Raw genomic sequence first — 15,852 nt, 5'->3', positions numbered from 1 at the left:
TGAGAGAGAGAAAGAAAGGGAGAAATAAATAAAGAAGGAAAGAAAGACAGAAAGAAAGACAGAAAGAAAGAAAGAAAGAAAGAAAGAAAGAAAGAAAGAAAGAAAGAAAGAAAGAAAGAAAGAAAGAGAAAGAAAGAAAGAAAGAAAGAAAGAAAGAAAGAAAGAAAGAAAGAAAGAAAGAAAGAAAAAGAAAGAAAGAAAGAAAGAAAGAAAGAAAGAAAGAAAGAAAGAAAGAAAGAAAGAAAGAAAGAAAGAAAGAAAGAAAGAAAGAAAGAAAGAAAGAAAGAAAGAAAGAAAGAAAGAAAGAAAGAAAGAGAAAGAAAGAAAGAAAAAAGGAAGGGAAGGAAGGAAGGGAGGAAGGAAGGAAGGGAGGAAGGAAGGAAGGAAGGAAGGAAGGAAGGAAGGAAGGAAGGAAGGAAGGAAGGAAGGAAGGAAGGAAGGAAGGAAGGAAGGAAGGAAGGAAGGAAGGAAGGAAGGAAGGAAGGAAGGAAGGAAGAGAAAGAAGAAAAATCCTCCAAGAAGTAGATCCCGGCTGGCTCCAGAGGGATTTAGGTCAAGGCGGCTCTCTGCAAACGAGCAGGGCCTGAAAGGAGCATTGCCGGCCCTGCTCCGGCTGGACATATATGAAACAGGTTCCTGTATGTCCAAGCAAAACTCAGAAGGGGGGCTTCTCCCCGCTCGGCAGCTAAACGCGGCCCTTCTGCCGGCGGGTCCTGCGGGCTCATTGCAGCTCCTCCAGCCGGGAGGGCCCTTGTCCCGCTCCCCGCGAGCGGCCAAGGGGAGCCCCCTATTAGAAATAAATAAATAGATAAAAAGCCATCGGGTTTTCCCGTTGCTCCTACGTTATCTCGCTGCATTTCCCTGGGAGAAACTTCCCGGGGTCGTTTTCACGTCCCCACAGAGGGGCTGTCCGGGGCCGGGCCGCATCGCACCGGACCCCCGGCCCCGGGGAAAGAAGTCTCCCTGGGTGGAGGGTGGCCTGTGCCTCCGCGGGACTGGCAGCACCTTACCTGTTCTTAGCGGCTGCCGCCCTGTCCCTTTGCCTGCGGTTTTTGAACCAGTTGCCCACTTGCGTGGGGGTAAGTCCCGTAGCCTGAGCCAGTTCCCGCTTTTTGCTGGGGTTGGGATAAGGGTCCTGCAGGTACCACTCCCGCAGCAAATGCCTCGTCCGCTCCTTGAAGCAATGTGTCTTCTGCTCGCCGTCCCAGATGGTGCGGGGCAGAGGGAACTTCTTTCTCACCCGGTACTTGTCCACCGGCCCCAGGGGTCGGCCCCGCAGCTTCTCCGCCTCCTGGTAATGCGCTTCCAGCCAGAGCGCTTGCAGTTTGGAGTGAGACTCCTTGGTGAACTTGTGGTTCTCCAGGATGTGGTAGAGCTCCCGGTAGTTCCCCGTGTGGAAGGCCACTATGGCCCGGGCTCTCAGCACCGACTCGTTCTTGTTGAGGGCCTCGCAGGCCGCAGGGGCCACGGGCAGGGACCAGAGGAAGCGCCCCAGGCGCTCGATGTCCCCGCTCTCCTCCAGGGTCTCGCAGACCCCAGCCACCTGCTGCGGGCTGAAATTGAGGATGGGCAGCTGGAACATGGAGGCGGCGCCGGGCTCCGCTCCGCGCTCCGCGCTCCCCCGGCGATGCCCGCACCGGGAAGAGGGCAGCGGCCCCGGCGCCCGCCCCTCGCTCCGCTTCTGCCTCCTCCGGCGCCGGCGGAGTTGCGGCGGGAAGGACGGAAGAGGACGGAGAGACGATGGGGAGCGCTCGGCGGCTCCGGCGACTGGGGGAGGTGGGCAGGGGCGAGGCGGAGGAGGATGGAGTGGGGGGAGGGCGGGCGGGCGGGGAGGGAGGGAAGGGAGAAAAAGGAAGAGAAAAAAAAAAAAAGGAAAGAATAATAATAAAAAAAGGAAACCAGAAAAGGCACAAGCCGGCTCCGCGCCGCCGCCGCGCTGCTGCGGGAGCGCCTGATTTGCTGCCGGGCTCGGCAGATTGGCTCCCGGGTTTCCATGGCGGGGCTGCCACTCACTGTCAGCCGCTGCCAATCACGGCGGAAGTCCCCGCGCCGCCGTCACCGGCACCTCCCCGCCCGCTCCCCGCCCGCTTCCCGGAGTGCCCGTCCTGTCCCTTTCCGCTCCCCCGGGGCCACCGCCAGAGCAGGGGCAGAGCAGGGAAAGGGGGATACCGGCTGCGGTTTGCTGCCAGGAAGTTGGAGGGAGCGGTCCCCGCGATGGAGTGGCCGGTACCCCCTGCATCCTCCATAAAAAAGCTGTGGGCTTTGGCCCGGGGCTGTACGCACACAGCTCTGAGCACCGCGGGTTGGAGAGGGGCATAAGGCAGAGATGAGAAACCAGATAAAAACCCGCCTGCACAACAGTGACAGTGTCGGTGCTGAGGCTGTCGGTTACAATCAGTGCAGCGGTAGGACAGCAGCAAGAGCCAAGATTTAGGAAAAACTCTCCCCCTTCCCCTTGTTGGTGACTGTCCGCCTCTGTTAAAACGAGAAATTATCTGCAAAGAGCCCAGTGCCCTTCTCCGTTCAACTAAAGCTTTATATAACTATACATATATCTTAACATTTAAAACCTTATTGTTTTCGGCTGAATGGTCCTGAATAGACGTCGAGAATAGTCGCGGGGAGTGAGAAGTCATTTGTAGGTCAGGACAGCAACGTAAAGCAGATTTCATGAATCTTTTGAAATATTGATCATCTTGTAGTAATCATTCCCAGCGGATTTTTTCCGATCCGCCCCTTCGGAGGAGAGGGGCAAGCCGCGGCCGTCGCGGCGGGGATGAAATCGCTTTCTGAGCGGTGAGGGTATGAGCTGTTTTCTGGCGAGAAGGGGGGAAATCAAGAAGGCAATCACTTTTTATTCTAAATCTAGCTGCTCGGTGGCAGTTTATTCCCGGCAACATTAGGGACCGTACTCCGAAAGGCAGCATATATGGCAGCATATATTTTGAATTAAGCTCAATACGTTCTCCCTTCTGCTCTTTGCAATACATTTTTTTCTAGAACGCTTGTCAAAGAAATCCCTTCTTAATTTGATATCTTGTTATTGTCTTTCTTCCCTTTTTTTTCTTTTCCTTCTTTTTTCTAATTTTATTTTTGTTTTCTTTTTTTCCCTTCTTCAAGAAAGCTCCTTTGCTAGTTGCCCACAGACCGAAATTAAACAGATTTACATTTTCTCCAATCATTTCTCCGCAGAAATGGAGCTGGACTGGGGCTCGGCGTCTTTTCTTTAGTATCAAGTACAATTTGTCTTTTGCTTGTGAAGATTTGGTAAATCAGAAGGCAGATAGATAGCGCAGATGGTCGGAGGTGTCGGGTCAGATTATGGTATGCCTCAGTACAGTGCTAAGCTCATTCTGACGGAAAACCCTGATATTATTTTCACAGATCTACACAGTTCACTTGAAAAAAACCCTTCGAGCCATTTACATCATTTATGTGAGGCTCACAGCTAGCGGGATGGAAAAGCTTTCAATACTGCTCATTTTCATAAAATCCGACAGAGCTGAGGAGACATAAAAGCACACACAAAACTCACGAGCTCAGAGACACTCCAAAAAAGTTAAAATATAGAAGGGGAGACTCTTCGGCTTCACTTTGCAGACCCAGGTTTGATTTGCCGATCTGCTTAGGGAAAAAAGAGGGGAGGAAAAAATATCAAAGGAAAATAGCAAGTACAAATATTGCGGTCAGCTTCCTCCGCATCCCTGTCCTCTCTGCCAGAGCAAAGCTCAACGAAATATCCCAAATAGCATTTTCGAAAAGAAATAACCTCCCCAAACCTCCTCGGTCTGAGCCAGTGGGAACAAAGACGGAGATCCCCGGGCAGGCAAGGTGCTAGCCCCCCGAAACTCGCAAAGCATTCAGAACTGGGACTGGTGGAGAAAAACCTCTGCTTCTAGAGAGGTGGAAGGGTGGAATGTTTGTGTTAATGGGTAGCTAATTTAGGCCAGATGATGACGATGGAGATTATGACTAATATCACTAAAGACATTTTTTATTATTCTTATTTGAATTATTTTTTTTTTTTTTTAGCATGCACATGATCTGGCGGGGGAGTTACTGGGCTGCAGCCTAATGACCATTAACGGACCGAGACAGGCTCCATAATGAAAGCCGGGACTGTAGGCTAAAGAAATGATCCTCATTAGGAGCAGCAAGGGGCGAGGGGCTGGCTTTCCCCAGGTCCCCAGGCTTTGTTCCCCAGAAACCGGCCTGGATGGGGAGATGCTGGAATCTCTGCTGGGAGGGGAGAGGGACAAAAAGAAAAGGCAACACCACAATGGACCCTGGAACCCTGTGTTAAGCACTTAAAGGGTGACCCGTGAGGGAATATCAGCCCAGCCCCAGCAGCTCTGCGCCCTCTCCAGCTGTGAACGCCGGGCTCTGTGTCTGGGAAGTGGCACAGCCCAGCGGGGACGTGCTTTTCCCTCGGTGGGGAAGGACCTGGAGGTTCTATGCTAGCAATGCCGAGAGACATCAGCTCCAAGCCCCCCCCCCGCTCCATCCCTTTTCCACCTCTTCGGGGGTTTCATCAGTGACGGGGTCCCCGACAGGTTTTCCTCCGCTTTACCGTAGGGCCGGGCTTTGCCCCCAGCTGCGATCGGAGCGAAACCCTCATCCCCGCAGGACTCGGTACCGCGGCCGGGAGGGCTCCCGGGGAAGGCCGGGGTCCTGAGACGTCCCGGCTCAGCCCTGTGTCCCATTAGAGCTGACTGCGAGCCTGAGCGCCATCGGTCGTGTCCGCTTCGCCTCTGTCTTTTCCCACCTTTTTCTTCTCCCCCACGCCCCATATAATAGCGACACTACTCGTGACATTAACGTCCGGCAGTGGTAACTACCTTAATTCAGGTCACGACTCTGACTCTTGCTACACGTAGCGTGAGGAGCAGAGATGCAGAACCCTGCAGAGGTGAACCCACAGGAGAGCAAGGAATAAAACTGTACATTAAAAAAAAAAAAAAGATCAAAAATACTGCCAGCGACCCACACTGTCCCGACGGCTTGCATCGAAATAGTGTAACAGTGTGCGCTCTGGCCTACGGACAGAGCCTTAAAGCAAAAATATGCTGATCTATACATCTTTATACCAGCAGTTAGCAGCTGTCCTGGGACCGAGAATCTCAGTCCCTGGGGATTATTCATCCAGCTGGAGTTTCCAAACGCAGCAGAGGTAAGAATACATTTTTTAAACCTTTGATGTGGTTAAGTATTGCATTAAAAAAAATACCTCTGGGAAGAAGCCCCACATTAGAGGTCTGGGCAAGATTGCCAGAGAGGTGAGAGTTCATGGAGTGTTGCTAGCCGAGCCGGCAGCGCTGCTGGCAAGGCCGGGGTGCAGGTAGCTCCTCGAGTAGGTACCTGGGGAATCACCCGTTATATTTCGGTCCGGGCTTTTGGGGAGCGTTCTCCACCCAGCCACCCGGGAGCTTTGGCGGCGGGAGGTACCTCGAGCTCCGGGTGATGCTTAGTAGCATGTTGCGATGTGCTTCACGTCCTTGCTCTTTTATTTTTAAGAGTGCCATAATTATTGAAATAGCAGCTATCAATCACTCCATTTCTTCCTAGAAAGACTTATGTTTAAAGCTGTAATCTTCTTAATTTAGGGAAAGGGTGCAAGTTGGATCCTCACTTGAATTACTGGTAACCGTCGAAAGCATTGAAGAGTCCTTAGAACGCTGCTGGACCAACAGAGATGTTCACCAAATGTCCACTATCAGACCAGATATTCATTAAATATTTGTCCTTCTGTGTATTATTTAGACTACCGATGAGACGACGTGCCATGGCTGGCATATTTGATGACAGAATAACGAAGTTTATGAAAACTCATAAAAAATTAATTACTTTCAGACTGGTAAGGAAAGACCTTCATTGTACATCGCCCTGGTCAAGGCCAGGGCTGTGGGTAGCCAGGCTCTACCGCCCAAGCTTTACCTTTAATTTTCTTTAGGGTGGAGCTATAGGCCTGATTTTAAAGTCTCCGATCCATCGGGATTTATTTGGCTGCTGGCTTTACTTGCAGGTAAATCACACACAGCACCAAATCGTTTAAACTGAGGTGTGTTAACATAACATCTTCGTTCTGCTTAAAATCCCTGGTTTCCATGAGGCTTTTCACCGAAAATTCCAACAAATTAAAATCTTTTCCCTTCCCTTCCCTTCCCTTCCCTTCCCTTCCCTTCCCTTCCCTTCTTTTCTGTCTCCTCTCCTCTCCTCTCCTCTCCTCTCCTCTCCTCTCCTCTCCTCTCCTCTCCTCTCCTCTCCTCTCCTCTCCTCTCTCCTTTCTTTTTCCTTTTCTTTTCCTTTTCTTTTCTTCTTTTCTTTTCTTTTCTTTTCTTTTCTTTTCTTTTCTTTTCTTTTCTTTTCTTTTCTTTTCTTTTCTTTTCTTTTCTTTTCTTTTCTTTTCTTTTCTTTTCTTTTCTTTTCTTTTTCTTTTCTTTTTTTTCTTTTCTCTTTTCTTTTCTTTTCTTCTCTTTTCTTCTTTTCTTTTTTTCTCTTTTCTTTTTTTTTCTCTTTTCTTCTCTCCTCTTTTTCTTTTCTTTACCTCCTCTTATTTTCCTCTTCTTTACTACCTTTCTTTTTCTTTCCCTCTCCATGGGAAGTGGTCCTTTGGGAAAAGAAGGCATTCTTGGGGGTCATTTCCTTTGGGAGGCAGGCAACTGAGGGCAGAAGTTGTATGGGAAACTATTTCATGTCTATGAAAATAAAAAAAAAAAAGCCCTTAAAATATTACATCTTCCCCCAGGATGGGGACGAGGGTTCTCACGAAAGCACTTTTTCGGCAGAAAGCAGGAATGGGGACAATTCGTATGTTTGAGAGAAGGTTAAGAAACAGGATTAGCAGGATTAGATACCCCGAGGCAGTGTAGTGTCTAAACGCTTCTGAGGCTGATGTGTGGGGCTGAGTTAGAAACATGGTGCTAGGGCTGGTCTGGCCCCTGGCACTGAGCTGGACTCCAGGCCTTGCTGAAGGTTGCTCCCTGTAGGTGAAGACTACTGGGGAACTGGGGTCCCTCTTTTCTTGTGAGGGAGCTCCTCTGCTGTTTGGGTGCCCTGTGGAAATCCACAGCACCACAGCCAGGCCAGTGCAGCTCCTGGTCCAGCTCCCTGTCACAGCTTGGGCTTGGAAACAGGATTGGAGCCATGACTGAGGGTGGGTATCTGCCTCGTCTCCAGCAGCCACGGTGCTGTTCCAGGGAGCCGGGTTATACCAGGGCAGCCGCATGAGGATGGGGAATCATCCACCACTTTACACTGGGAAACTGCGATGCAGTCGGGGCTGCCAGTAGTGACCTGGTGCTCTGCCAGCTGCGAGGAGCCGGTTCAGGAGCCCCTTCTGAGTCCTGAACCAACAGTATCTCTTCAGAGGTACACAACCTATTCATCACTGATGAATTACCAGAGATGATACTAGAAAGAGTCCTTCCCGATTGCCAGGAAGTAGTTGCTTATGGCTTAGGTTTTTTTTTGGTTTTGGATTTTTCATTTCCATTTTTTTAGGGATCCTATTCAGAAGCAAGGCAAAACAATGTGGAATCAACGGGACACAAAGTCCTCCTTTCCGCAGCTTCAGAAACCGCTTTTTGGTGGGTGCTGAACGATAACCTTAAGTCGGGAGTCGTTGTAATAAACAGATGGGCTAAATGAGCTCCTAGGCCCTGAAAAGCCCCACTGGGGAGCACTTCCTGACAGTCCTTAGGGGGAATTAACCGGGAAGTCCCCGCCGGCTTTATTCAAAGCCTGTTGAAATGACTGACAGCCTTCCGGATGAGCTCGGGTCCCTCGGTCTGTGGGAACCTCAGCCTCCCTTGGCACCTCTGCTTATATTACAGGGACGCCGGTTATGCAAATCATTGTTACCTGCTACTCGGCTATTAAGTTCATATTTCTAGAAGTCTGTATGTCTGTTTGTTTGTTTGTTTGGTGGGGGGGGGGGGGAGGGCGGTGTTTTGAAGAGAATTGCTTAAGGCAGGACAACGCTTTGAAGCGATTTCTCCTTGGGTTTTATTTAATGATTTGGGGATTGCAAAGCAGAAATTTCCCAGGGGCACTTAGGAATAACAGTGTCCCTGTGGAGCTGGGCAGGGAAATGCTCCTGCCCAGAGATGTTCTCGGGAAGGACGGAGCCTCGCCGGTGTGCCAGGAGCAGAGGCCTCCGGTGGGTGGCTTCCAAAAGAACATGCCGCTTTCCACTTGTCTTTCTCTCTTTTCTTTCCCCACCTTCATCTCTGATCTGAAGCTACGTAGGTCATCTCTTTCTCTTTGAAGCTGCATTTCTTGATGGTTCAATTGGCTCTTCTGAAAGCAACATCGCATCTGACCAGTACCCGTGCTGCAGGGGGCCAGAAATATTGTTTGTCTCTTCCATCCTGCTTCTATTTTCCCCATCTTTCATTCTTCCATCAGCCAAGCTGGTGTCTTTTTTCTCCTCCACACTCTGACCCACCCCATATGTTTTTCTTTGCTTATTGATGTAAATCCATTCTCTGCCTTCGTAATCTCAATTGGAAGGGAAAAACAACCCTGTTGCTACCACAGTTTGTATAGAAATATCATGTTCTAGTTTCTTCTGTGCCCGGGCTGTGATTTTTTGCCTTGTAATGCTGGACCTCAATAAATAAAGGCACACAGTTTTGTTAGTGCAAGTCGGTCTGAGGCGAGTGGCAAGGCTGCCGTGCTCACTGGATCTGGTAACATACACCAGCATTTTCTTCAGCGGGAAGCACTGTTTCAGGACGTGAAACGTGGTAACTTTAATGCGTTTTTAAACTGTGGGAGGGCTGGGCCGCACCTTCAGACATGAGGTATGGAGGGAAGGATGCTTTCTGCAATCCTACACCTGCCCCCTAGCTGGGTCAGGAATACACGTGGGACCCGGGGGGGTGGATAAAGGAGGTTACAAGCTGCAGCCTCTTTTAGTGCTACACCCGGTGCGTGTGTGCATGTGTCTTCAGGAGGAGGCTCCCCCCCCCCAACCTGCGCGCTCTCCCCGGCAGATGGAGCATCCTCATCGCTTTTCACCAACCGCCGGGGCCGCGGGCAGCCCCGACTCCCTCGGAAGCGTTGATCTTCCCCCCTTTACGCCTCGCAGTGATAAGGCAAACGGGTGTTTCCTGGGGATACACGCACCCCCCGCGTTTGCCCCCGAGGGGGAGCCTGGGCCCAGCCGGGCGCTGCGCGTTGACCCGCTCGCAATATGGCCTCAGCCCCTTCTCCCCGCAGGTGAAAGGGCTCCAGGGCTCGCAGCGGAGAGCCCGACAGCCGTCAGCTGCCACCGCCGGCACCTGCCGCACCCAGCCCTGGCAAGGATCGCGGCGGGGCGGCGGCGGGGAGGTGACAGCACGACTGAGGGGCTGAGCTGCCCGCTCTGCACGCTCCGGCCGGGCTCGCACCCTCCAGCCGCCTCCCCGCCGCCTCCCCGCTCCGCTGCTCAGGGCCGCGAGAGCAGCACGGACGTTTCCCGCCTCTCTGCGGCGCGAGGTGCAGCTGGCGGTGAGGGAGAGCGGCGAAGCGGTGCCCGGCCCCGCTGGGGCTGAAGCAAGCCCTTCACCCTAAGTGCGGGGCTCCTCCCGGGGTAGGTTGGCGGCGACCCTGCGCAGCCCCTGTTCCACTGCGGGACCGCGGGGACGAAGCTGAGCGAGCGGGGCTGTAGCCATGCTCCGGCCCCCTCCGCCTGACGACCCTGGGTGACGGCCTGGACGGCTGTCTTGCCTTTCCTCTCCCTTCCCCTTCCGGCAGCGCCTCAGCCCGTACAGGGACACCACGCCCTGGTCGCTTTCACAGTGCTGATGGCACCCGGGATGCAGAGGGGTCACTTCACAGCCCCAGTCTGTGACACCCCTCCGCCAGGGGGACTCACTCTCCTGCCTTAACACCGCCATTTTGTGGCGCTGCCCCACTGGTATTCCAAAGGATGAGTTTTTCCCCCTACCATTTTGACAAAAATTGGTTTGTTTTTACATTCCAAGAATTTAGGGAATAATTTGCAGCAATATCCTTTTGTTTGATATGTGCCTGAGTGAGTAAAATATGGCAATCCAGAAGATTTTTGATATTCTGAGGGCTTGACATACATGTCAGTAAACACGTTGGTAGCTGGTAATGAAGGCACAGTACATAAGTGAGCTAGTAATGAAGGCACATCGGCAATGCACTTCAAAACGTGTCAGGAACAGCAACTTCATAAATGGAGTGTCCTACAATTACTTTAATTTGGATATAATAAATGGAATTGCTGCCAGTCAGGAAAGGGCTCCAGTGATGTTAGAAACAGTGAAAAAGGCAGCAGTTTTTGAGAAAGAATGGCACGTCTTCCCCTTGAAGGCAGGCTCAAGTCTTGCCACAGGGTTCAAATCTCCTCACTGGGTTCCTAAAAGCGATGTTGCAAAGAGGGGCAGAAGAACATAAGCAATACGATGAGAGGCATTTTTTTAAAAAAGAGAAGTTAGTACAGAAATGTGAACTCTTCTAAAATTCAAGAAGAACCAACCAGTCACTTCAGAGGGTCTTTAAAAGTAGTGAATAGCACACACAAAACATGGCTTGCTCTTGAAAGAGCCCTGCTGGACTTATTTATATAAAGCCAACAGAAATTAATACTGTTGCAAGCTGACAGTGGGTAGAATTGCATGTTTGATTTTTAAGGAAGAAATTTACATAGTAGATTGTGGGTATTTTTCACTGCTGTGTTCCCATTGCTGTACATTACTTATTTCTCTTTAACAAAAATAACAGTTGCATATAGGAACATCCTCTGAATTCATCATCCAGGGTTGGGCAATGATTTGATGATGCTTTTTCTCCAGTAGCACCAAGAATCAGTCTTTATTACAGTCATAATCTGGAAGTCATCAACTGTCCAATATTTAGATGTCTTTTGTTTTAGGCTGGTGTTAACTACTGTTTTAAAAATCTGCAGGCATCCTATGAATCACCAGTGCAATTGAATCTCTCAGCCCTTTCTACTAGTGATGTATGTATCATCATAATTCAAAACATAGAATGACATTTGTCATTTGCTGTTATGTTACTTCATTTTAACAATATCCAATATAGCAGGTATTTTACATATGTCTACTTTTAGAAGCATTGTCATTTTCTGCAACTTTAGCCTTTATATAAATTGTATTGTAAAGATACAGAAAAAAATGAAACACTCTAGTTCTGTTTCTTTCTATCAAAAAACATTCAAAACCTAAAATTAACTGTAACTGTCTTAGTGGCTAGATGATAGAATGATATGTATCTTAATAATATGTGGCTGTATAGTCTGCTCTGTTGGTCAGCTTTGTGCTGTGGTTTATAAACCAATGAGTAGAAATTCTTTGCTGTTTAATGTTTTGTGCTTTTTATTTTGCTTTCATCTGTGTAGCTTCTGTATATGCCACAATATTTTGCAGTTTTAATGGGAACTGTCAGGGAAACAACTAACGAACATCGTTAAACAGTTTCTAGAGACAGATGTTTATGTATGCTCCAAGCTAATTTTTGCATCCAAAGGAATTAGAATTTTCTTTTACATTGTGTAAAAGCAAAAATATTCTGCATTCACCTGGGGCTCGAGGTAGTATTTCTTCATCTTTTTCTTAGTATTTTCAGAAATGAGTGTTTCCAGGCACTAGGAATCCAAGGTTTTAAATACATTTGGTAAAACTATTACCTCTTTCTCAGAGTTTTTATTGCAGCCTATACTAATCCAGTCACTTGGATTGGATGTTCTGATCCTCACTTAACTGGTAGGCAAATTAATTTCTGCCAAACATCCAGCATTTTAAATGCTCCCCCAGCTGCTTCTGTTTTCACAGTCTCAGTGTTACAGCATGTAGCCTTAATGCCACTTTAGTTAAATTCTGCAGTTGTTTTCTGTTTCACTTTATCCCAGATTAGGATCTCATCCTTATGACCAATTTGTTGTGGCTTTACTTCTTACACAGTGCTAAGGGTATGGGGAAGCCATTGTGGCACAATTAAGTACCCGGTAACTTTGCTTAATATTGAGTATATCTGAGCTAGCAAGCTGTATTCAGAACGTTCTGATAAAATGTTGATTGGATCTGTTTTAGAAGACTACATGAATCCCAAACTCTTAAAAACCCCGTAACTGAGTTTTTGCACATAGCAATGCTCTACAAACAGAAGAATGAATTTGTAATAATCTGCTTTCTGTTGTATATGAGTTCTGCCTTTAATCACTTATGCATATACCTTCTTATTTAAATGTATTTTGCAATTGCTACGGGAGGAGTGTACAAAATGGATGAGTAGCTTTTCCATTACCAGCATTGCTGTCTGTATGCTTAGGAAAACTGATGGATCAGAGGCTGTACGTTTTGTACTCAAGCATCTTTTCTTGCATTCTAAATTTTCTAGGAACATTAAGCCTCTCAAAGATAGAACTGCTGCAGGATAAAAGGTTTATCTTTTATGATATACCTCCTTTTTTCTGTAACTGTGCTTTAAACTTTCTATGAGTGCATTGCCATTGTTAGTGAGAAATTTGGTTCCACTGAAGTGGTTTAGATAGTAATTCAAATGCAGTTAAAACTTTTTTTCCTCCCTTTTATCTTAAAATGTATGGTATTGTCTTGCAATTTGACTTTTTTGTTGTATCAGTAAAGCTTCTGACTGTTTAAACACTCGAATTGCATTTTTCTTTTGTAGCTTGCACAATGAGTGACAGGCTTTTGAGCAACTTAGACAAACTTCTGCTTGAGTTTGGTATGTAATTTTGTCATATATTTTAAATTAATAATTATGAATGCCGTACAAATTATGATGTTTTCTACTTTAAACAGTAATACTAAGTTCAAATACTTTTACAGTATTAAGGTCTTGATATTTGCCTATGTAATATTCTCTTAATTGTGAGGCCATGGAAAAGGGTACTAACTGCTATTTAATAGTAAAATTGCTATTTAGGTATTTTGTTCAAATCTTTTCTAATCAGTGTTTGTGCAATTAATTCTGTACAACATACATTTGTTTTGCAGCTCAACTTGTATATATGTGTGTATATATACAAAAAAAAAGCATTTATTTTCTTCTTAGTTTTCCAGCTAGAACAAACTTCTTATGCTAAGGAACATGTGAATCAACAGATAAATTGTGAGTAGTGATAAATTATCATTTTACTAGACACTGAACACACTGCTTTTGTTTTATTAGTCCCGGTATACATATACTGTGTTTCAGGGGCGGAAGCAAGCCTAGTAATGAAAGCTGTCCCGTGTCCTGCTCTCACCCTACCTCATCTTTTGCCATCAATGCTTGCTCATTCTCCCTATCAGACTTTGCTTTTGCTTGCAACTTTTAGCTGATGCTGTTCAGCTGTCTCATGGACAGCCAGTTTCGTGCTGCACCATTTCCTGCTCTTACTCTAGCTCCTCGCAGTCACTGGCAGTTCTTTGATTCAGCTGTGCTTACTCAATACATCTGCCACTTGCCTTCCTTTCTTCCTTCATGGTTTTTGTTCTTTCCAGATTTGGACCTCTGCCTCACTGCTTCTTCTCTCTGTTCTCTTAAAATAGTGAAACTTCTCTCAGTTGCTACTACCTACTCAAGCCTGGTTCTTCTTTTTTGCCATCAAGCAGCTAGTAATTTTATTTGAAATTCAAAATAATAAACCCAATGAAAAAGTCTTACTTCACATCAGATTTTTTTCTCCCAGGACTTACAGACCGCTTAATACAATTGACTCATTTCTGGACTGATTTTTTTTTTTTTACCATGCAACTGTGTGGAATCACAAGTATTATCGTGGTAGAGAAGCTATTCTTTATGCGATCTGAGGATATCTGTGTTCATCACTGGTACTTCATAGGTAGATATTGAAGCTCATAACCTTCAGGTAAAAGAACAGAGAGAATTCTGGTCTAATTGGTGTTCCTCTTGATGGCAACATCTCTAATAATCTTGAATGATATGTGCAAGAAAGTACTTACTGTTTAAGAAGATTATCGATACTGATTTGAAGCATCTTAAACACTAAACCATCTGTAACACTAAATCTGGAACACCTAGAATTGTTTTTTAACTTTCCAGTCAAATAATTGAACCTTAGAGTTATTTTTTTTCTTAACATTTATGCAGTCTTATGGTAGATGAGCGTGCTGTGTAATAACATGGCACAGCTATTTCAATGTTCAAGATATCTAAATATGTATGAACAAGCACTCAGACTTCTAAAAGTTTGGGTTAAATCTTTCAAAAACCTACCCAGAAATAGTTCCACTGATTGAATTTCATCTTTGTGTGAGTATTACTTGGCAGAGAAACAGCAGTAGCATTCAGCCTCAGGCTTTTAGTGTGAGATTTGGCAGGCTTTTTGGCTAGAGTCCCTTTACGACCAGTGGAGGGAAATGGGCACTTTCAGGGTGTGATTTGTCTTATCCAGAAGAGAGTGTTTAAAGTAGGTTAGAGAAAGTAAGCTTTAAAAAACGTCCACTTCACTCTGCTGAGTGTACTGGTAGCTGGGGATGTCTAGTTTTGAAGTAGGTGCCTGCATTGTAAAGTTGGGTGAGATGGATCTCATCCACAAGGTCTTTGCAAAAGCAAAGGCCAAGTAGAACAACTCATACTGGTCACAAAAGTGCTCATCAATAGAAAATGCTAAATTAAGTGTTAAGTGCATTGCTTTACTTACGGAATAGATATTTTCTTAATACAGTTATATCTTGGTAAATCTCAAAATGTCATCTGCAGGCTACTTCCAAATACGCCTGTTTTGTTTTTTTTTAACAGAAATGAAGTTTACGTCAGTTGTCCAAAAGCTGCACTTTGTGCTAAGTAACAGCAAGTTACTGACTTCAGATATTGAAAATATTAAGATATTGAAGATCTTCAGGATATCTCAAAAATATAACTCTTGCTTTTCATTGACTGATGTTTCTCTGAGAAGTGCATTTGGGGTTGGTTTTTCTTTCAGTATAAATGCAGCTGGCATTGAAAGCGAATATATAGCAAGTAGTGCAGAACTAGACCCAAACTTCAGGATGACCTGAAGTTCTAGAGCAGTAGGTCAGGCAACTCAAGGTATATCTCTCGTAACTATGATGCCCTTCCTGGTTAAGTAGATGAAAAGGGCAGAATGTCTGTGATTGACCTCAGTTTAGGGCCACCAGCTTTGGCATACAATACTTCAGGGCAGCAGTGGTGGCAAAGGATGTTTTGGTACTAATAAATCTGAAACCTTGTATGAAAAAATAATAAACAGTGCAGAGAAAAAAAAATAAAAGTGCACCCAGTTGCACTTATTGCATTGCAGTGTGAGCATGTATGATAGCTCTCAGCTTTTACTTGTGAAAGAGAACACTGATCGTGTTGCACAATACGGAGTCTCTACTGACCACTCATTCAGAAAATGTTAACTGCCTGCTTTTAGAAAAGACAGAATTAAGAATCTGTGTTAAGAATCTCCACAAACACCCTAGTGCTTGAAGATTTGTTGTTACAATGCAATTTCTCATTAATTAACCTGTCTCCTATATTAATTTCTTATACACGACACATTCCCACCTTGAATAAATTCTCCTTTTCAGTTTCTCTGTTTATAATAATATAATAGTTTTCTTATACTCCTTTAGTGATGTTTTTATTTTCCCATTTTTGTGGTCAGCTTTTCCATTCAAAACATTTGTGCTTCTGGACTTCAAGAAAACCAGTGTTTCAAAGAGACCTTTATCTCAAAGCAACTGTTTTACACCAGTCAGTCTCCCCAGTTGCAAGCACTGCTGAGAGCAAAGTGGCTTACATTCTGGTTTCCCTGTATGCTACTTCTAGTATCTGCAAACATTGTGGATTCCAAAAAATTACAGACTGGGATGTGGAAACAGCACAAATACTTCTTCCAAAGTC

General features: G+C 46.1%; 2 protein-coding genes across 2 annotated transcripts in view; one reads left to right on the top strand and one right to left on the bottom strand.

The window, feature by feature from the left end:
* Positions 1-1,006: 1,006 nt before the first annotated feature.
* On the bottom strand, positions 1,007-1,805 carry SIX6 (SIX homeobox 6). The gene has a single exon (XM_061462758.1). The coding sequence runs from the start codon at positions 1,580-1,582 to the stop codon at positions 1,007-1,009; it is 576 nt and encodes a 191-aa protein (XP_061318742.1). The 5' UTR covers positions 1,583-1,805.
* Positions 1,806-12,666: 10,861 nt separating this feature from the next.
* CUNH14orf39 (chromosome unknown C14orf39 homolog) overlaps positions 12,667-15,852 on the top strand; it is a 29,985-nt gene continuing 26,799 nt past the window's right edge. The window contains 2 exon segments of the mRNA XM_061462757.1: positions 12,667-12,717; positions 13,048-13,104. Coding sequence (XP_061318741.1) covers positions 12,669-12,717; positions 13,048-13,104 — 106 coding nt within the window. The 5' untranslated portion in view covers positions 12,667-12,668.

The sequence above is a fragment of the Pezoporus flaviventris genome, unplaced genomic scaffold (assembly GCF_033815535.1).
Source record: "Pezoporus flaviventris isolate CSIRO_AGI_PZ_B2104156 unplaced genomic scaffold, CSIRO_AGI_Pfla_v1 ptg000035l, whole genome shotgun sequence".
Lineage (NCBI taxonomy): Eukaryota > Metazoa > Chordata > Aves > Psittaciformes > Psittacidae > Pezoporus > Pezoporus flaviventris.
The sequence above is the reverse complement of the archived record's forward strand: the minus strand, read 5'-3'. Positions and strand labels throughout refer to the sequence as shown.